The 23734-nt window shown below is 29.7% G+C and overlaps 1 protein-coding gene across 3 annotated transcripts; it reads left to right on the top strand.

The window, feature by feature from the left end:
- The first annotated feature begins 10712 nt into the window (after positions 1-10712).
- Positions 10713-16255, top strand: LOC120069849 (cytochrome P450 72A397-like). 3 transcript variants are annotated; one of them, XM_090317556.1, is made up of 6 exons: positions 10829-11222; positions 13342-13559; positions 14251-14495; positions 14579-14682; positions 14836-14966; positions 15644-16255. In XM_090317556.1, exons 1-6 carry the CDS (start codon positions 10943-10945, stop codon positions 16067-16069), a joined length of 1404 nt encoding a protein of 467 aa, XP_090173682.1. In that variant the 5' UTR covers positions 10829-10942; the 3' UTR covers positions 16070-16255. The 3 variants fall into 3 exon arrangements, with proteins under 3 accessions (XP_038877593.2, XP_090173682.1, XP_090173683.1); XM_039021665.2 differs by having other exon boundaries at positions 10713-11222; positions 14579-14966; XM_090317557.1 differs by lacking the exon at positions 13342-13559 and having other exon boundaries at positions 10879-11222; positions 14579-14966.
- Positions 16256-23734: the final 7479 nt, after the last annotated feature.

The following is a 23734-nucleotide window of genomic DNA, read 5'->3' as shown; positions in this document are numbered from 1 at the left end:
TTTTTTTTTTTTTTTTATCTATCATTATGTTTTTTTAGTAACTTTTATATATTTTAAGTGTTGTTTTTCTTGTTGTAATTATTTTCCTTTAATGAAGAAACATGGATCATTTTTATATGTTGGGTGTTAATGAGCAAAGAAGATCTATATCTGGTAGACAGTGCAACTACACACACAATACTTACAAATAAAAAAAAAAATTTCAAATTGACAATGTTGAAAGCAAAAGTAAATACAATATCAAGTTCTACAAACTTGATTGAATGTTTTGGAAAAACAAATATTATTTTGTCTAAAGGAATAAAATTTACAATTGACAATACATTGTTCTCTAGTCAATCAAAGAGAAATCTTCTAAGTTTTAAAGATATACATTACAATGGTTATCATATTGAGACTGGCAATAAGAATAATGTGGAATATCTATATATTATCTCTACTATCTCAAATGAAAAATGTATATAGAAAAAATTGTCTGCTTTATCTTCTGGATTGTATTATATTTATTTACGAGTAATTGAAACATATGCAACGATGAACCTGAAGTTGATGAATCCAAACATATTTACAATTTGGCATGACCGATTGGGTCATCTAGGATCTATAATGATGAAGAGAATTATTGAGAATTCAAATAAACACCCTTTGAAGAACCAGAAGGTTCTTCAATCTAATGAATTATCATGTGATGGTTGCTCTCAAGGCAAATTAATAATTAGACCATCACTAGCTAAAGTGGGGACTGAATCACCTGCATTTTTAGAATGAATTATGGTGATATATGTGGACCTATTAACCCACCAAGTGGACCATTTAGATATTTTATGTTATTAATAGATGCATCTAGTAGATGGTCACACATGTGCTTATTATCAAGTCGAAATCTTGCATTTGCAAGATTACTTGCTCAAATAATTAAGTTAAGAGCACAATTTCTGTATAATACAATTAAGATCATTCGTCTTGACAATGTTGGTGAATTTATATCCCAAGCTTTTGGTAATTATTGTATGTCAATTGGGATAAGTATTGAACATCCTGTAGCTCATGTTCATACACAAAATTGTTTAGCAGAATCATTCATAAAACGTTTGCAATTAATTGCAAGACCATTACTTATTAGAGCTAAGCTTCCTTCATCTGTATGGGGACATACTATTTTGCATGCAGCGTCACTTGTATGCATTAGGCTAGTAGCTTATTATAAGTACTCGTCATTACAATTGCTCCACTACAACGCACTAAGATGGGTACTCAAAGGAGGTTAGGAATATATGTTGGATATGATTCCTTATCAATTATTAAATATCTTGAACCTCTGAGGGGTGATGTATTTACTGCACGATTTGCTAACTGGCATTTTAATGAGACAATTTTTCTAACATTAGGGGGAGGAATTAAGAAATTGGAAAAAGAAATTACATAAAATGTATCATTATTGTCTTATTTAGATCCCTATACAGATCAATGTGAACTTGAAGTCCAGAAGATAATTCATTTGTAAAATATAGCAATCAATTACCAGATACATTTATGGATACAAAGAAAGTAACTAAGTCACATACTCCAGTTGCAAATGTTCCATAAAAAATTGATATCCTAACACAACAAGTTGTCGCTAATGAGTCTGGAACACGTTAGAAGTATGGTAGACCAGTGAGTTCCAAAGATAAAAATCCTCGCACACAAAAAATAATTAATAGTGAAAAAATACTTGGTTGAGGATGTAAATACCCATAAAGAAATCGTTGACATGACTAGTGAGGAAAGTGAAATACCTAAAGATAATAATGAGATTTCAATAAACTATGTCATAATAGGAAAAACGGAATCGAACTAATGTAGTTATTGACAATATTTTTGCATATGATGTTGTTCTTGATATTATATTTAGAAATGAGGATCCTTAACCACAACCTGTTGAAGAATGTCGATATAGAAAATATTTGCTTCAGTGAAAAGAAGCAATTGAGGCAAAATTAAACTCCCTTTCAAAACAGCAAGTTTTTGGACCAATAGTCCGAACACGTGTCAAACTGTGGGATACAAATGAGTATTTGTGAGAAAAAGAAATGAAAAAAATGAGGTCACAAGATACAAAGCAATACTAGTTGCACAAAGTTTTACACAAAGACTTGGTATTGATTATGAGGAGACATATTCTCCAGTAGTGGATGCAATTATACTAAGATATTTAATTGGTTTGACTGTGTATAAAAGTCTAGATATGCATCTTATGGATGTAGTCATAACATATTTATATGGATCTCTTGATAATGATATTTATATGAGAATCCCATAAGGATTTAAGGTACCTGAAACATATATATCAAATTCCCGAGAATGGTATTCAATAAAGTTACAGAGATCACTATATGGCTTGAAACAATCAGGAAAAATGTGGTATAATCGCCTAAGTGGATATTTATTGAAAGAAGGATATCAAAATAATCTAATAAGTTCGTATGTTTTTATAAAGAAATCACAATAAGGATTTGCTATTATAACTATATATATTGATGACTTGAATATAATTGGAACTCCTAAAGAACTTTCAAAGATAATAGAATATCTTAAGAAATAATTTGAGATGAAAGATCTCGGAAAAACAAAATTTTTCCTTGGTTTGAAAATTGAGCATTTAGCAGATGAAATATTTATTCATCAGTCAACTCATACAGGAAAAATTTTGAAAATATTTTATATGGACAAATCACATCCATTAAATATTCCAATGGAAGTCCATTCAATGGATATAAAGAAAGATATATTTCGATCTCAATAAGATAATGAAGAACTTTTTGGTCCTAAAGTACCATATCTTAGTGCAATTGGTGCACTTATATATCTTGCTAATGACTAGATATTGCATTCTTAGTCAATTTATTAACTAGATATAATTCTTCTCCTACAAAAAGTCATTGGAACGAAATTAAGCATATACTCCGTTATCTCTAAGGAACAATCGATATGAGTTTGTTTTATTTAAATAAATAAAATTTTGAGCTAGTTGGTTATGCAGATTCTGGATATTTATTTGATTGCTAAATCTCAAACAAGTTATCTGTTCACATATGGAGGAACTCTATATCATGGTGATCGGTGAAACAGACTATAACGGCTACTTCCTCAAATCATATCGAACTCTTACAGTTCACAAGACTAGTCGAGAATGTGTATGGCTAAGGTCGATGACTTAGCACATTCGTGAAACATGTGGCTTGTCTTCTAATAAAAATCTTCCAACAATATTATATGAAGACAGCACAACTTGCATAGCCCAAATCAAAGGAGGATATATTAAAGAAGATAGAACAAAATATGTTTCACCGAAGCTTTTCTACACCCATGATCTTGAAGAAAATGGCGATATCACTGTACAAGAAATTTGTTTGAAAAATAACCTAACAGATTTATTTACAAATGCATTACCAACCGCAACTTTTGAAAAAAAATTGGTGTACAATATTAGAATGTGGTAATTCAAAGATCTTAAGTGGTGTTTTCATGAGGGAAAGTAAATATATTGTATTCTTTGACTAGTATGTATTATATGAAATACGTACTCTTTTTTCTTCACTAGGATTTTTTCCAATAGAGTTTTCCTAGTAAGGTTTTAACTATATATATATATATAATATATATATATATATATATATATATATATATATTATATATATATATTATATTATATGCATCTAAGGGAAAATATTATAAATATCATAAAAAATATATATTATATGCATCTAAGGGAAAATATTATAAATATCATAAAAATAGATGTCTAATGCTTAGTGTCGTAAAGCCATGTGTCATTTTTCATATTATCCATATGCCTTGTAATAAATCATGCGCCTTGTAATAATTCATGTTTGATGTCCGTGACATTTGGTGGATCTCAAAATTCGTATATTGGTGAGAAATCCACTTCAAAATTTAATTAATTTTCATTTTATCCCATTTTATAATTTTAGTTATTTTATTTTATTTTATATTTTATTTATTTATTTATTATTATATAAATATATTACTCTATTATATTTTCTTCATATTCATGTTTCCGTTCTGCTCCTCAATTTCACACCATTTTTAAAACTTTTTTTAGTTTAATTTTATCATCAAAATTTTTAAAAATTTCAGATGTATTTTTAACTTATAATGTATAAATTTTATGATTATTGTTTTTTATAATATTTAGTCTTTTTGTAAAACATTATTATCAAAATAGTAATGGTGTGAACATATATATCTTTCAACAACTAAATTCATGGTCTCATGTAAAGACAAAAAAGATACGTGAATGATATGAGTTGCTTCAATAAAATTATTTTCTTGGAGCTCAAGAATATGTTAAAAGTATCTAAATCTATTTTTTATTTCAACCAAAATATAGAACAATAATCTAGAATATCTTGGAGTTTAAGTAAGCTATTTTTGTGAGCTTCTATGCATTATTTGGTAATTAATTTCCTCTCTTTTCAATTTTTTCTAAGAATGAAATTAATAATGATTGTTCCTTAGTAAAGTTTTTAACTAAAAGAAAAAAAGGAAAAAAAATCTTGTAACTAGCTCTAAGGTTATTATGATTGGTTGTGACAATTTCAAATATTTAATTTTATTGCTACTTAATTAGTTTGGGAGTACGAGGTTTGACTTTTTATTATTTAAAAATAGTCATCTAATTTTGTAATTGAGTTTGAATACAATATTTACATGGTTAGCTTGAGATATTTCTAGAATTTTTCCGTAAAATGATTTGGAGTGAAAATTTCGAACTTCTAAAATCATGATCGATATCAAGGTCATATATCTCTTATATTAATTGAGTTATATTCGTGTCAATCGAACATTCCTAAAACCTGAGTTTGGATTTTTGTTAATTGAATTTTGTGTGTAATTTTTTTCGAAGGATTGATGGATAATTTTCTTGTTTAGTATATAAGAAAACTAATAAGATGATTTTAAATTGTCAGACATGGCTCTATCTTCACTCATAGATTTCACATAATTATATAGGTGTTCGCATGAGGTTTCTGGAGAAATTTATTTCGTGGAGTAGAACTTTGTATTTGTATCAATTTTAGTGTAGGAAGTACAATCTCTAACACAATAACCCTTTGATGTGTTCAAAATAAACTTTAATATTTAAACTGATTGATCTTCTTGGATGACCGGTCTTTGGGTTTGTTGACCTTGATATTCTCAGATGATCGGCCTTTGAGCTTGTTGATCTTATCGGCCTTTGGACTTATTGATCTTATCGGCCTTTGGACTTGTTGATCTTCTTAGATGATCGGCCTTTGAGCTTGATGATCGACTTTTGGGCTTGTTGATCTTCATGGATGATCGGCTTTTGGGCTTGTTGATCTTCTTGGATGATCGGCCTTTGGGCTTGTTGATCTTCATGGATGATGATCGGCCTTTGGGCTTGTTGATCTTCATGGATGATGATCGACCTTTGGGCTTGTTGATCTTCATGGATGATGATCAGCCTTTAGGCTTATTGATCTTCTTGGATGATTGACCTTTGGGCTTGTTGATCTTCTTGGATAATTGACCTTTGGGCTTGATGATCTTCTTGGATGATTAGTGTTCGCACGAGGCTTCCGAAGAAACTTGTTTTGTGCAGTTGAACTTGAGTTGATGTTGATGATTTGATGCAATATGGTTCAATATTTAATACTTGATCATCTTATTCTCTCTCGATTAAATGCGTACGCTTGATGTATAGAAACAAAGCATGTGGATGTTCTTGAGCTTGGAGTCTTGGAAAAATGTTTGTATCTTCACTTCAGAAGAATTCTCTCTAGGTCCTTTGGATTGTAGAGTTGCTGACCCTCACAAATGAGGAGAACTTCTCTATTTATAAAGTTATCTGATGGGTCTCGTGGGCTTGGGCTTAGTCGGTCCATGGGCCTGTCGCTTGAGCCTGAAGAGTTAGACTTGGGTTTGGTTGGTCCATGGCCCTGGCCTTTGAGCCCAATTAATTGGATTTGGGTCTGATTTGCAAGGGTCAAATTCAGCCCATTTTTTTGGCTTAGTTGAACTTTAACTCAAATAATAATATATCAAATTAATCTTATATGATTCAATGATCATGATAAAACCACGTCATCGAAATTTGTCTTCGGCTTCAATCTGGGACACATGTCAACTCCTAATTGGTCTCAAATTTGATGATTTGAAATTTCTTCATTAATTTAGTGAATGACGTGGCAATTTGTGATTGGTCCAAAATTTCTCATTCAACAAATATCACTTTTCGATATTTATGCACATATATGGGTGGATGGACCTCGAAAAAAATATAAAGTTGGAATTGAAGTTCAAATATACGTGTTCTTGAATATGATCTCAATTGATGTGTTAGTCAAATTATGAATTTAATACATAGTTTAACTCGAATTTGACATAAAATTTGGAATATAGCCAAATTTTAATTTGAGATTTTACCCCAGTTTGATTTGAAAATAGGGATAATAACCTAAATTTGGAAGAATTTGATATAAAATTTAGAAAATGCCCAAATTTGAATTTTACATCAATTTTAGATTTTATCCTTAATTTAATTTGACTTGAGGATAAAAGTCTAAATTTGGATGATTTAGATTTGGTATAAATTTTGGAATATGTCCAAATTTTAATTTGAGATTTTATATACAATTTAATCTCAAAATCGAACAATTTGATTTTTTAATAAAATTTGGAATATGGTCAAGTTTTAATTTGAGATTTTATCACAATTTGATTTGGAAATATGATAAAAGTTAAACTTGATTTGAATTCGCAATAAAATTAGAATATGGCCAAATTTTATTTTGAGATAATTTGAAATTTTATCCCTAATTTAATTTTGTTTTGAGGAAAAAAGACTAAATTTGAATGATTTGAACTTTGGATAAAATTTGGAATAGACCAAATTTTAACTTGACATTTTTTTCATAATTTAATATCAAACCATTTGAGTTTGGATAAAATTTGGAATATGGTCAATTTTAATTTGAAATAAATTTGAGATTTTATCTCAGTTTTATTTAGATTGAGGATAAAAGCTAAATTTGATTTGAATATGAGATAAAATGTGGAATATGGTCAAATTTTAATTTAAAATAAACTTGAGATTTTACACTCAATTTGATTTAGATGGAGGATAAAAGCTCAATTTGATTGGAATATGAGATAAAATTTGGAATACGGCCAAATTTTAATTTGAGATGAATTTGAGATAAAATTTGGAATATGTCCAAATTTAAAATTGATGTGAATGAATTTTGATATCATTTGATCTAAGGTTAATCCATTTAAATCCACCAAGAATCTTAAATTCAAATTTAAAAGATTCAAATCTTATCAAAATCTTTTAGAAAATAAGATCTTAATAGAAATCCAAATTAAATTAGGATTTTGAGAGCATCTTGGTCTCTATAAATAGGGCTCACCACATACATCTTTCTCATTATCTTCCACTCCTACTCTATTCTCTACCTTCTTTTCTTTCTTTTTTTTCTTCATACTTTTGGTTTCTTTCTTTTTCTCCTTTCTTTTCTTCTTCTTGGTTTTTTCTTCCTTTTTTTTAATTTTTTAATTTTATTTTATTTTCAATGGCCCGATACGTGATCTTCCCTATTAAATTAGGATTTTGAGAGCATCTGAACTTGAAGATGGAGGAGCATCGACGAAGCCTCTGAACTTGAAGATGGAAGAGCACCGACGAAGCCTCTGAACTTGAAGATGGAGGAGCACCGACGAAGCCTCTGAACTTGAAGATGGAGGAGCACCGACGAAGCCTCTGAACTTGAAGATGGAGGAGCACCGACGAAGCCTCTGAACTTGGAGATGGAGGAGCACCGACGAAGCCTCTGAACTTGGAGATGGAGGAGCACCGACGAAGCCTCTGAACTTGGAGATGGAGGAGCACCGACGAAGCCTCTGAACTTGGAGATGGAGGAGCACCGACGAAGCCTCTGAACTTGAAGATGGAGGAGCACCGACGAAGCCTCTGAACTTGAAGATGGAGGAGCACCGACGAAGCCTCTGAACTTGAAGATGGAGGAGCACCGACGAAGCCTCTGAACTTGAAGATGGAGGAGCACCGACGAAGCTTCTGAACTTGAAGATGGAGGAGCACCGACGGAATCTCTGAACTTGAAGATGGAGGAACATCGACGGAATCTTTGAACTTGAAGATGGAGAAGCATGGACGAAGCCTCTGAACTTGAAGATGGAGGAACATCGACGGAGCCTCTGAATATGAAGATGGGGAGCATTAACAAAGCCTTTGAATTTGGAGATGGAGGAACATCGACGAAGCCTCTGAACTTGAGATGGAGAAACACCGACGAAGCCTCTGAATTTGAAGATGAAGAAGCATCGACGAAGCTTTTGAATTTGAAGATGGAGGGGCATCGACGAAGTTGGAGAATCGGCCTTTGACCCAAATAAAAATATCAAATCGGGCTTACTTTTTGGGCTTAGTTGCGCCTTAACCTAAATAATAATATAAAATTAGGTAAAATAATCTTATCTTATTCAACGGTTATGATAAAACCGCATGGTGTTATTAGAATTTGTGTTCAACTTCAATTTGGGATATATGTCAACTCCTAATTGATCCCAAATTTTGGTGATTTGAAATTTTGTTATTAATTTAGTGAATGATGTGGTAAATTTTTCATTCAACAATGAGTTTTTCTTCTTCTTCTTTTGAAGATAGATATATGAGTTTTCTTAGAAGAGACCACAAATTCAAATCATCATCATCATATATATCATATATATATATAATTTATTAAAAAATAATATGTTCCTGTATTTTCCAATATTTAATGTCATGATGTGAAAAAGGAAAAGTCAGAGATATTTTCCAAAATAAACAATCCAACTGATGTGATGTTTGGTTATATTTTTTCTTCAAAACACATGCATGCATCTACCTCTGCAAAAGAAAAAACCACATATTAAGAAGGAAAAAAAGGCTCTTTTTGGAGAGAGATAAAGAAAGAAAGAAAGAAAAAGGTCCTTAAAATTATTGATAAGTCAACTTAGATTTTTCCTCAATGATTTTTCCTTAGATTTTTCAAGTTGAAAAGATTTGTATGCATAGAATTTTAAATTTTTGACAAATTTTTAAAAATATAAAAAATCATTTGATATATTTGATATAAAATTGAGTTCTTGTGGGAACCAAAATACTAAATGTACAAAAGCTTAGTCACATATCAAAAGTTTAATATATCCTAACAACAAGTGAACAATCAAAAGAATTTAGAAGAATAAATATAAGTTCTTGTAAACAATTTTAAAAGAAATGATATCACAAATATAATTACAAAATACATACATAAATATATACATGCATGAAAAGATTCAACCAAATATTGTACCATTCTATCTCACTTGCTAATAGAAAATAACATGTAAAAGAAGCAATTTCACAAAATCTTGAGTTAAAAGGACTGAATATAAAAATAAAAAAATAAAAATAAAATCAATTTATTGTTTTTAAATACATAAATGTATAAAGCTCAATATTTAGATTGTTTAATGGTTTTGTCCATTATTTCTGTACTTTACTGAAATTCCATTAATATATAAATATATAAATAAAAAATAATTAAAATAAAAGAAATTGCATTGTATAACAAATATATTTTAAGAAGCCAAAATCATGACTTCAATTTTTTTGTAATTGCAGGTGTGACAATCACAGAAATCAGATAACAATCACATATAAATTATATAGCAATTAAATTTTCAGGCAAAATTTATTTTGACATGTTTACAAAAAAAGCAAAACCTAGGGACACGTGTCCAATTTTCAATTTTTTAAAATTAAAGTTGCAATTACCTCTTAAAAAAAAAAAAAAAAAAAAAGAACGAAAAAGAAAAACCATCAAAGCCGGCAGATTGATTTTCCTTCCAAACAACAAAAATGATGGTGAAGATTACAATATGACATTACACCACTCTATATTCAATCTCTTTTACCCGTTGTCAAAGTGAGTTTAATTTAATGATACTGATATACCTTCCGACCTAGATTCAATCCCCCACTTTGATAATTGTTGTACTAAGAAGTTTTTTTTTTTTTTTTTGTTCTTTTTGACGTTAGCTCTTATTTTAGGGTGTGAAATTTTAACTTTTTTAATTTATATTATTTTATTATATATATTTTTAGTTCAATAATATGTGTCAGGTTAGAATTTTTGACCTCCTAGTATATCACATCAATATTTAAGTCAAATATTATTAAGGTTCAATTTGAGTATTAATTTTTATTATATACTACAAATTTGATCCCTATAATTCTGCTTTATAATTTGATAAAACTCTAAAAAAGAGTCTTTATGATGAGGACCATTGATGATATTTTTATCAAATTATAATGACTATTTATGAGATTTATTAAAGACTAACTTCTAACTTTAAAAACTATAGAGAATTAATTATATTGTAACTTCTTCGAACTATAGTGATCAAATTTTTATTTTTATTTTTTTCTTCCTATTATTATTTTTTGAGAGAATCACCCTTGATTGCACTAAAAAAGCTCACATGATATTTTACCATTGGAATATTTCAATTAAAATGTCGTTGGTTCAAATCAACTCTTGAAAGGTATAAAATTAATTTTTGTAACAAAAAAAAAAAAAGAATTTTCAAACTCAACATTATCACCTTGTCTTGGGTAGCACGGTTGGTTCCTCCGCTCTTAATTTCTATGGCACATATTATTTTTCATTAAATAAAATAGTATTCTAATTTTATAATATTAAATTAAAAAAATCATTTTAATATACTGATTTTTTTTTCAATATATCGTCATATTAATTACAAAGTTTGTGGGGTTATAAATAGCAGAAACAACTTAGAGAACTCATAGCCATTTATTGAAAAATTGTTCAATAAAACTCAGTTTTGAAAACTCTGTTCGTTTACAAAGATGTCGTATGTTAGAGCTACGATTTCGACATGGATAATAATTGTAGTATTATTATTATTATTGGGATGGAAATTAATGGACTGGATTTGGTTAAGGCCGAAGAAATTAGAGAAGGTTTTAAGACGGCAAGGATTCGCCGGAAATTCTTACCGGATTCTGTACGGCGATTTGAAGGACAGAGCCGCCATGAGAGAGAAGGCCATCTCCAAGCCCATGAACTTCTCCAATCATATTGCTCCACGTGTTATTCCTTCTGTTCATCATACCATCCAAAATTATGGTAACATTATCCAAATCCTTCCTTCTTCCTTCTCTTTTTTCCTCTTTTTCTTTTTCTTCAAATGAGATCTAGAGAAAAATAAATTAATTTAATTCATAAACTTAGTTCCTGTATTATTTTTTTTTTGTCAAGTTTATTTAGTAGCTAATTTTTTTTTTTTAATTTTAAAGTTATGTCTATTGAAATTCATGTTTTCTAGAATTCTATAATATGCAACGTTCAACCTGTAAATAATTGAATGGGTTAAATATAGATACTTTCGGTCAAGATATTAAAGTTTCAAATCACTTAATTTCATCTTTTTATTGATTAAAGAATAATTATTATAATCATGTCGACGTGAGCATAGTTCAAAACATTAATTCTTAGAAAGTATAGTTTAATATTGAGACATTTATTCATACCTCCAAAACTTTCAGTTAAGATATATCTAACTAAGGAAAAAAAATGTCTAAACCTTCACTCCCACATTTGTAGCGATAAAAAATATAATAAACAAAAAGAATCAACCTCTTCGATTTTACATTTCAATTTTATACCTAATAAATCCATAAATTTCACACATACGTCATTATGGTTTTTTTTTTTCCTTTTAGAAATGCATCCTGATGTGTAAAGAAATAGTGAGATAGATGCAAAATAATAATTAGGTCCCATTTGATAATCAAATAGACACCTTTTGATAACTATTTGATTTTTATTTTTTTTTAAATTAAACCTATAAACATTCATTTGGCCTCTAAGGTTCTTTACTTTGTTATCTACTTACCACTAATATTTTCAAAAATCAAGTTCGATTTTGAAAATTAAAATAAATTAAAATTTTAAAAATTTGCTTTGTTTTTTAAATTTGGTTAAGAATTTAACTCTTTTGCTTAAGAGATTGAGAAGAAATAAACAAAATGGTTACCAAACTAAATCTTAATTTAAAACCAAGTAAAAAAATTCAAGTATTTAATTAGGAAAGATGAATTTTAGCTAAGAGTTCAAGTGTTTAGTTAAGTAAGATGAAAATTATGATTAAAAAAATTATTTAAAAAAATAAGTATAATTTTCAAAAAACCAAATAATTTTCAAACAAGACCTAAATGTCATAATTGGTGCAAAATGTTCCCTTTTGTTCAATGCTATTGTAAGTTTTTTTAAGGTAAAATTATTAATGTTATAGTAAGTGTAACTCAGGCAGTTAAAAATGGTTTTTATGTGAATTTTCTTTTTTGAAAAACTTAATCCATATAATTTTTTTCTTTTTATCCATAGAGTTGTTAAACCATAAAATAAAAATTACCACTCTCCTTTTTGTTTTTCTAACACCTTGAACACTTGGGTTTTTATCTGTTTTGTACATGATATACTTCCTAATGTGATTTAATTACAATTAAACCCCTTAAGTTTGATGTTCCCTTACCAAAAGTGACATGTTTTGCAACTAAATAAATCAAATGTGTATGTTAACCATTTTTAAATCATTAGCAATGAAGAAATACTTTAAACTATGACATTTGAGATTTTTCTCATCCGAATAGAATAGTGTAGCATAGGTTTAGTAAATTATGTTCAGATGTCCGATCCAAATGTATTCTCTATTCCTTATTCCGTTCATATTTTAAAATATATATCTAATGTATGTATGGATAGTTAAACAATTTTTCATGATATTTAATTTTATTTCATTTTAAGAGGTGTAATATTTTTTTTCATGATGTAAATGAGGATTCATAGTAGAGAATTAAATATTTAATTTAAAACTTTCTTAAAACATAAGTTAATTAATTCTTTTAATGAGACTAAAAGGGAAATAATTCCCTTGGGAGAACTCAATCAATTCCCATGGAGATTCACCCACTTGATCCTGCAAAATTAAATGAAGAATTTCATGAGAACAAGGAATAAAATGGGCGTAGAGACGATCCCTATTCCCACTCCACCATGGACATCTCTATGCTCAAGTTGGCCATTTGAGAATTCAAACTCTTCTTTATTTTCTCATAGTTCTATTCCCTGTGAAGTCCAGTTTTCCTCTTGAATGATTTATCAACTCCCAGTTTGTTAGTTCATTAAATTCATTTACCTATAATCGAATTATGTTCTGAAAAATGCAATAATTTATGGAGTGCAGGCAAGAATTCATTCATGTGGCTTGGCCCCATACCAAGAGTTCACATTATGGACCCTGAACAACTTAAAACTGTGTTTACATTGATCAATGATTTTCAAAAGCCAACTTTGAATCCCCTTGTCAAGTTGCTTGCAGATGGACTTGTAAATTATGAAGGTCCAAAATGGGTCAAACACAGAAAGATAATCAACCCTGCATTTTATTTAGAAAAGCTTAAGGTATCTTTCTCTCCATTTCACTTTTAAACTAATTCAGAACTTCCACAAACAAAGAATAAGCAAATAATCTATCACAATCTTATCAGCATGAATACTTGGAATCATATTATGCACAATGAATATTGCTTTGGTTTATTATTAGGATGGAGCACATACTTATTTAGAGAAGATAGAAACGGAGAAACTTGTTCAAGATGTACAATGAATAATGCTATAAGTTTCTTTGTTTCGTTGTCTACATTCTAGAGATGCCTTAGTTTTAGGATTTAACTATAAATTCAATCTAGGTAAAATGAAAGCCATGGGAAACAAATAGTGAGAAAACAAGCACAATTTTGAAAAACCAATATGACAAACTTCAATTGATTTACAAGTTGATTTTGAACTCGAATCCTTTCCTATTCTATAGATACCTGTAGGCAAATGAGGAACAAATCATTTGAGTTACTATTAGACCCATTTGATAACATTTTCGTTGCCTGTTTCATGTTTTCCATACAAAAAATACAATGAAAGAGATTACTTTTGTTTCCTTTTTTTTTTTAAGAAATAAGAAAGAAAAATAGTTACCAAGTTCATAATAAATGGAAAACAGAAACCTTATGATCAAATGAAGCCTATAATTTCAAGATGTTGTAAAATTTGTTGAAATGTAATCAGTGATCATACATGCCTTTACATTGGCTTATAGGATATGGTACCAGCATTCTATCACAGTTGTAACGAGATGGTTAGCAAATGGGAAAGCATGGTCTCTGTAGAGGGATCTTGTGAGTTAGATGTAATGCCTTACCTACAAAATATGGCTGCTGATGTGATTTCTCGAACTGCATTTGGGAGTAGCTATGAGAAAGGAAAAGAGATCTTCAAGCTTCAAACTGAACTAGCTGGTTTGGTGATTCAATCTACCTTAGGGATTTATATTCGAGGATGGAGGTAAATACATAATCCATCAACAACATTATTATACATCTATTTTCTATGGTGAAATATTTCAAATCATGATTAATTTTGTGCAGATTTCTACCCACAAAGTCAAACAATAAAATGAAAGAGATAAGTAAAGAGATAACATCTTTGATCTTGGGCATTATGAATGAAAGGGAAAAGTCTTTAAAGGCAGGTGAGGCTATACAAACTGATCTACTAAGCATTCTCATGGAATCCAATTTGAATGAAATTAAACAACATGGAAACAATAAAGACATTGGAATGAGCATAGAAGATGTTATTGCTGAATGCAAACTTTTCTATATTGCTGGCCAAGAAACTACAGCTACATTACTAGTTTGGACAATGGTATTGTTGAGTTCATACTCAGAATGGCAAGAGCAAGCAAGAGCAGAGGTCGTTGAGATCTTTGGGGACAAGAAACCAGATTATGATGGTTTAAGTCGACTAAAAGTTGTGAGTGTGATGATATTCCCCTGCACTTACTTTCTATGTATCTCGTTTTTACATTTTTTTATTATCTCATAAATGAAATTTAAATGCCCATCTACTGGTATAAAGCAATCACATGAGAAAGTTTTGGAGTTATGAATATTCTAGAATGGTTTCTAACCTTAATCTCAATCAAGTTTATTTCCTTTGGATTATGTAAGTTGAAAGGATTAAGGCTATTTGATAAACTTGACATCTAAGAAGTACAAACACTTTAACTTTTGCCAGAGTGTTTGTGTATAGGACACTTGGATACTCTGTCACGTATTAGACACTTGTTAGTATAGTAGATGTGTTAGAAACTAGTCTTACAATGCCAAATATGTCCAATAATTGTGAGATATGTATCTAACACTTGTTGTATATACCAAATAGATATGACAAAAATAATGAAGTTTGATAGCAAAATACATCAAACTAACCTTTTTAGCATACAAATGCATTAATTCATTGATTTTAAACTGAACACGTCCTTGTTGCGTAAAAATGACGTGTCACTGTATGAGTGTCGTGTCATATTTGTATCCATGTTTCTTAGCCAGGTATGTTGGCAAGGAGTAACACTTTAACATGTGACTTTTGAGGGGTCCTAAAAAGTTATGTATGCTAACACATGACAAGCAACTTTTGCAATGGCACAGGTACCTATGATCTTGAACGAGGTTCTCAGGTTATACCCACCAGTGAGTATGTTTAGTCGTCTTGTTAAAAAAGAAACAAAACTCGGAAAATTGACTTTACCGGCGGGAGTGATGTTGGGCTTACCAACTGTTCTTATCCATCGTGATCCTGAGTTATGGGGAGAAGATGCAGATGAATTCAAACCAGAAAGATTTTCTGGGGGAGTTTCTAAAGCAACCAAATATCCAAGTGCTTTTATACCATTTGGTTGGGGTCCTCGAATATGCATAGGACTAAACTTTGCCATGATTGAAGCAAAAATGGCATTATCAATGATCCTACAGCGCTTCTCATTTGAGCTTTCGCCATCGTATACACACACTCCCACTGCCGCCTTAACAACACAACCTCAACATGGAGCTCATATCATACTACACAAACTATAGTTAGCTACTTAAACTAAGTATTACCTTGCACATTATTAGAAGGCTAGGAAAGTTCTTTGCTTTGCCTATGTATAATTTCAAATGCTTTGAGAAAAATATACCTACACATGGTATTGATATTTTCCTTTCAACTAAATTCCCTTTTCAGTGTTCACCAACTCCTAAATAAACAGTTTTCAGGCTAAAGGCATCTACTTCCTATTGGGCTTGAGATGGATTAACGCTTGTATTTGTACCATTTTTGTCTAAAGTTCACAAACTCCTCACCATCTGAAGGGAAGCTCAATATCCCTAAATAATATGTCCCTCATTCAAAATAGTCAAATTTATGCACTACAACTTTTGAAAACTGACCTTCATTCTCATTGTCATTTTGTCAAACAGTTTATCTCAGCAGCATTCTTGTAAAATTCAACCATAAAATATACCACACAGCAAACAAATGTTATAAATGAGATTCTGAGACTTTACCCACCAATTATAATACTCAGACACAGAAATTCAAGAAGAGGTTGGAAACATGTAACTACAGCTACATTATGAATTTAGAGTACAGTTTTTCTTCATACCTGGCAAAGCGAGCAAGAATATAGAAGTTTTGGAAATCATCTTAACAAGAGGCCAGATTTTAATGGTTTATGTCGCCTGAAAATGTGGACGATCAGTCAGTCACATTCTCTTCATTTATACCCAAACTTGGGATCTTTGTTAGAGAATAGAATGTTTGCGATTATGCGAATAAAAAATAATTGTGTTTGGTTATATATAAGAATAAGAATAGTGTTATACATTTTTATACCATTATAAAGGGACCTTTAATATTAATATTGTTGTTTTCAAAACTTATTAGAGAAATATTGTTGTTTTGGGATTTCGAGGCTAGAAGTCGAGGATTTGACTAATGTAGAGGTCGAACGTTGAGAACTCGACAAACAGAGAAAACATGAAAACAATACATAAATTAGGGTTGTCGAGGGTTGAAGTTTCGACATACATAAGTCGAAACTTCAACCCTCGACAAGGAAAGGGAAATCTCGTTAATTTTGTGATGAGGATCTCGCTCTAGAAGGGAATCTCGAAGGGAATCTCGCTAATTTTGTATATTAGGTTGTCGAAGGTTGAAGTTCTGGCATACATAAGTCAAAACTTCAACCCTTGACAAGGAAGATAAATGGGTGAAGCAGATTGTAAGAGAGAGGAGATTGTAGGAGAGAGTGAGATTGAAAGCGAGATTGTAGGAGAGAGCGAGATGGAAAGCGAGATTGTAGGAGAGAGCGAGATTGAAAGCGAGATTGTAGGAGAGAGCGAAATTGAGAGAGCGAAATTGAGAGAGCGAGATTGTGAGCGAGAGCGAGATTGAGTCTGCCACATGGATAAACGGTCAACCAGTCAGTTGACGTGGTCTGCCACATGGAAATCGTCTTTACTTTATTTACTTTCCATAAGTCTGAAAAAGTGCATATATATCACCAAGTTGCCCCTGCTCCGATTCCCCTGCACGATTCCCTGCATGCATTGACGTTATCTGATTCCCCTGCTCCGATTCCATGCATTCATTGACGCATTCATGTCCCTCTGCCATAGCCTTAATGCCTTTTCAACCACCCTAAACCCGTGGGTCGAGTGTTCAACACTCGGCCTACATCCTTTTAAACCACCATCCCCTTCATTTTTCCTCAATCACTCCCTCGATAATTTTTGAAGACTCACTGCCCTTGATTTTGCTCACTTCTCTCCCCTTGATTTGCTCACTGCCCCTTCATAGGTCACTGCCCCCTCACTGCCTTTGAAAATAAGCCTTCAAAATCATCTTCCTCTCCTCCCATTTCCATTTCCATTTCTCTTCTTGTATTTCGTTTAATACAAATTATTCTCACACAACTATACTGGTTCGTTACTCTACTAAATTTTTATTTTTTAAGAATAATTATAAAATTTGTTTTTGTTCTTATATTATTATTTTTTTTATAGATTCTAGTTTTTTTTTTAATTTTTTGTAATTGTTGTCAGATAACAAATAACAGGAAAAAAGGGTGAACGTTGTCACTTTGAAGAAAAAAAGAGAACTACCGTCGAATTTGTAAGTTGAACTTATGATATTTGAAAAGTTTAGTTTATTCTAATGATATTTGATTTATTTAGTATTAACTTTAATGTTTATAGTGTTAAAATGTTTAGTTTATTATTATGTTTAAGAAGTTGATATTTATAGTTTAATACAAAATTATTGTGATAGTTAACAAGTTTAGTATAGTTTCAAAAGTTTAATATAATTTGAAAATTTTAGTTTATTCATATGATATTTGATTTCTTTAGTATTAACTTTGATGTTTATAGTGTTAAAATGTTTAGTTTAATGTTATGTTTAAGAAGTTGATATTTATAGTTTAATACAAAATTATTGTGATAGTTAACAAGTTTAGTATAGTTTCAAAAGTTTAATAATTTTAGTTTATTCATATGAAAATTATTGTTGTTATGTTTATTGTGATAAGTTGATATTTTCTAGTATTAACTTTGAAAATATAGTTTAAAATAGTTTGAAAAAGTTTAATTTAATTTAATTTTTTATTTTGTATTAAATTTGAAAAAATAGTTTTAAAAAGTTTACCTCATTTTAATTTGAAAAGTTTAATTTGTTGTTATTTTTAAAAATAGTTATAAAAAATTTAATTTATTGCTATGTTTAAAAATAGTTATAAAAAGTTTAATTTATTGTTATGTTTAAAAAGTTGATCTTCATAAAACTTAAAAAGTTTATGTTTATAAACTAAAAAATTTAATATTTTTTAATATACTTCTTATAAAAAGTATAATACAAAAAATTGATTTTGTCTTTTTTTTTTTTTTTTTTTTTAAGAAAATGGGCAAATGCTTGGGATTTTTGTTGTTTACAAATGGTAATATGATTGATGGTATTGATGGAGTTGATATGACCAACCATCAAGTGGGAGTTTTACCATAAATGTGAACAGTGAAATTGTATTTAAACAATTCATTCAAATGATTGGGATGTTACTTAGTGTAGATATGGGGGCAAATCAGATAGAAATAATATATAGACATCCCAATCTAGAACCATCAGGATCAATAAAATATATGTCATTCCCTATTTCGAATGCACAAGCTATGAACTTGATGTTCTCAATGGCAATGCCAGTGCCAAATGTAGTGCATTTGTAAGTAAATATAAATATGATAGAGGTGGATCCTGATACATCATTTAACCAGTTTGAAGATCGAACTCAATGTATCGATCCTGATCCGGAGTCAGTTGCATCGCCATGTGATAATGAAGATATGACGGCTAACAACCTGTACAGAAACGGATGACGAATTTAAAGAGTTGGATTTCGATGGTCGTGAACATGAGATACTTTCAGATACATTCAATGATTTGGATATGAATGTATTGGATAGCATTTGGGAATATGACCCAATTATAGCTCCTGTGGACGTTGACAATATGCAATTGTATAAAGGAATGATTTGTCAAGACAAGGAAATACTACAACACGTGGTCAAATGTTTTGCTATAAAGTGTCACGCACCATACGAGGTTGTTGAATCTATACCGATGATTTGGACAATTCGGTGTAAGAAGTGGGAGGAAGGTTGCAAGTGGAGACTTCATGCAATAAAGAAAAAATCGCATGGCTTGTTCGAGATCACTAAGTATGATGAGCAACATACATGTTTTTATTCAGAACTAAGTCAAAGTCACGTGCAATTAGATTCATCAATGATTGCACTGGAGTTTTGTGACACCGTAAGAGAAAAACTATCTATCAGTGTGGCACAACTGCAGTCCGACATTAAATCAAAATTTGGATATCATGTTCCTTACCACAGGGTATGGGAGGGAAAAAGAAAAGCGTTGGCTAAAGTATTCGGTGATTAGGATGAGTCTTACAAATTGTTGCCTAGGTGGTTATATATGGTTAAACAGACCAATCCTGGAACACGAGTAGAGTGGAGAGTTAAAGAAACGCTTACTGAAGGCCATGTTATCCTAACTTCTGTATTTTGGACATTTGGTCCTTGTATAGAAGCTTTTAATAAATGTCGGTCAATTATTCAGATAGATGGTACATACTTGTACGGCAAATATAGAGAAAAACTGTTGATTGCTACATCAGTTGACTCAAACGGCCATCTACTTCCACTTGCATTTGTTTAATTTCAGATCGACATGCTGGTATAATTGCAGCAGTGAACAACCCAGTAAATGGTTGGACGGGACCGAAATGTCACCATCGTTTCTGCTTACGACATATCGTCAGCAACTTCAATAAAAAGTATAAATTTAATTCATTAAAAAATTATGTTTATCGTGCCGGGTGTCAATTTTAAATTCAAAAGTTCAACAAAGCAATTGAAAATATCAAAGGAATAAATCGGAACTGTCTGAGTTTTTTTTACAACATTAGTTTAGAGTAATGGACTCAAGCACATGATGGAGGATTCAGATATGGGTGGATGACGACAAATCTATCAGAGTGCATAAATGGAGTCCTCAAAGGAGCTCGAATGATGCCTATAAATGCTCTTGCTCAGATAACATTCTTCAAATGCGTGAACTATTTCGAGAAAAGAAGAGAAGAAATAAGGGATGCATTGGAGCATCAAGATAAATACACCCGATAATATTATTTATATATATATATATATTATTAATAATTTATTTCAAACATATTTTATAATACTAAGTGGAGTAAAAATCCAGGTATGTACACAACAAAAAAATAAATGGGCTGCACGATCTAGTAAACATGAAATACAATCATACGATCGGTATGAAGGTGTGTTTTATGTGAAGATCGGACGTCATAGTCTCAATGCCAAAGGAGGAAACGTTCAAATATTGAGGAAAAACAGGTCTGAGCGGTACTGTTCATGTAACAAGTGGCAAGTATTCGGCATTCCATGCTTGCATTTTATGGCCGTTTGCTCACATTTTAACATGAACTACGAAGATTTTATTGAGGACTACTACAAATTGTCAACGTATGCTGAATGTTACTCTCCTCAATTTCAAACTGTACCGCATGAAGATTACTGGATCACGCACCCTAATATGCCCGTCTTACATCCTGATTCATCGTTGTTGAGAAAACCTGGTAGACCGAAAAGTTTACGTTATCATAACGAGATGGATTGGACAGAACCAGTCACACGACAACGATGTGGATTTTGTAACCAGTTAGGACATAATCGAAGGAAGTGTCTTTCGTTATTAAGACGGGCTCCAGATAGTTAGGGATTGAAAAATAAATAATTTTGTTATTATATATTCATTTTAGTGCATATTCAATTTTTTAATTATAATTTATTGTATATTCAATTTTTTTTTTTTATAATAATCTATTGTGTATTCAATTTTTTTTTATTGTAAGCAATAAAGTTTTACATTAAAAAGGAAAAAAAAGGGAAATTTGTACGGTATTCTCGCTCTCTATCAAAATCTCGGTCACGCTCTCGATCATGCTCATGCTCTCGCTCAAAATCTCGCTCTCTCAAACTCTCGCTGTCTCTCATAATCTCGCTCTTGAATTTGATTAGCTCGTTAGCTCGTTAGCGGCAAAAAAAAGGAGATTCATTAGCTCGTTATTTAGTCAGACTTGCTGAGATGACAGAATCCGTTTGAAAACAACAATATTTTCCTTACAAAAAAAAAAGGAAGGTCGAGGGTTGAAAATTCGACCTATCTAGGCCATCAACAATATTTTCAACCCTCGACTTATTTAAAACAACAATATTTTTACAAATAGTTTGAAAACAACAATAGTTTCCTAAATAGTTTCTAAAAGTACAATATTCTTTTAATTTTTCCATTATAAAGTATAAAATTAATCAAAATTAATTTTAATAAATAATTTTTATTTGTTAATTTATTTTTATTATAATAAATCAATTTTAAGCCATTAAACTTTAATTAAATTTATCCATTTATCCTCTAGTTTAATATATTCTACATTTATATTATCAATTTTTATTAAAAAAATATTGATAATTAATTTAAATATCTATTTTTTTTTTTAGTTTTGTTAATGGAAGAGTTAATTAGCTAATTGTTTAATGTCAATTTATATACAAGTTGATATAAACTAATTGAGTTTAAATCATCAAACAATGTTCTTAATAACTATAATTATAGATAATACAAGTGTACAAGTTTATTTAATTGACAAAAAGTAACTTATTCTATTATTAGTCGATTAATAACATTTGTTTAAAGACAATTAATCAACATTAAAATATATAATTTTATAATAAACTAATATATATTAACCAATAAAAAGATATTTAAAACAATAAAATTATTATTATTAGTATTGTTTTTTTTGAAAAGATTATGTTTTCATTTAATACATGATAATAGAATAAATTATTATATTAGCATACTATTAATAAAATTAATTATATGTGTCAATTATAAATTTAATTTAAAAATATTTATAAAAATTAAATAAATTAAACAATATCCACAAAAAAGAAAAACAAATAAAATGAAAATATAAAAAGTAAGAAAGAGAAAAACCATTGGAAATGGAGAAAACCCACCTATTTAGATGGTTATGAAAAACTATGCGAATATGAAATGTTTTGGAATAAGATATTCACATCCCAAGGTTGGAAACTTGTCCCAAACATGATGATAAAATATTATTTTTCATTTTCACCTCTTATTCCCATAAACCAAACCGAAATAAGGTGCATTTGATTCAAGCTTTTATAGATACTTGGGAATAAGATGTTTGAAAATCAGTGATGACTATATTTGGTTATGTATAGAAACGAAAATAGAATGTTTGGGATATGTCATATTTTATACAATTATAAAGTAAAAAATTAATCAAAATTAATTTCAATAATTATTTTTTGTTTGTTAATTTATTTTTATTACATTAAGTTATTAAATTAATTTTAAGCCATTAAAATTTAATTAAAGTTATCCACTTATCCTCCAGTTTAATATATTTATTATCCATTAATTTTTTTTATATTGCATATTTATATTATCAATTTTTTATTAAAAAATATTGGTAATTAATTTAAATATCTATTTTTTTCTATTTTTTTCTGTAATTTTGTTAATTGAAGAGTTAACTAGTTAATTGTTTAATGTCAATTATAAGCCTTATATACAAAAGAAGTTAATATAAACTAATTAAATTTAAATCATCAACTAATGTTTTAAATTTTAAAAAAGTGACTATAATTATAGATTAAAACTAGAAGCACAAGTGAATAAAATTGTTCAATTGAAAAAAATTAACTTATTTTAAAAAAAATTTTAAAGATTAAGTAATTTATGATGTCATTATATATTACCCATAAAAGGATATTTAAGGAAATATAATTATGGTTATTCATATATATATATATATATATATATATGTGTGTATATTTAAAAAGATTATAGTTTTTCATATTAATTCATAATAACATAATAAATTATTATACTAGTACTATTATTAATAAAATTAATTATATATGTCAATTATAAATTTAATTTAAACATATTTATAAAAATTAAATAAATTAAACAATATCAAGAAATAAGTAAAACAAATAAAATGAATAGATAAAAAGTAAGAGAGAGAGAAAACCACTAAAAATGGAGAAGACCCATGTGTTTGGATGGTTACGAAAAACCTCCAT

The sequence above is a fragment of the Benincasa hispida genome, chromosome 9 (assembly GCF_027475165.1).
Source record: "Benincasa hispida cultivar pf3 chromosome 9, pf3_genome.v1.1, whole genome shotgun sequence".
In the NCBI taxonomy this organism is placed as follows: Eukaryota; Viridiplantae; Streptophyta; class Magnoliopsida; order Cucurbitales; family Cucurbitaceae; genus Benincasa; species Benincasa hispida.
This window is presented reverse-complemented; position numbering and strand designations above follow the sequence as displayed.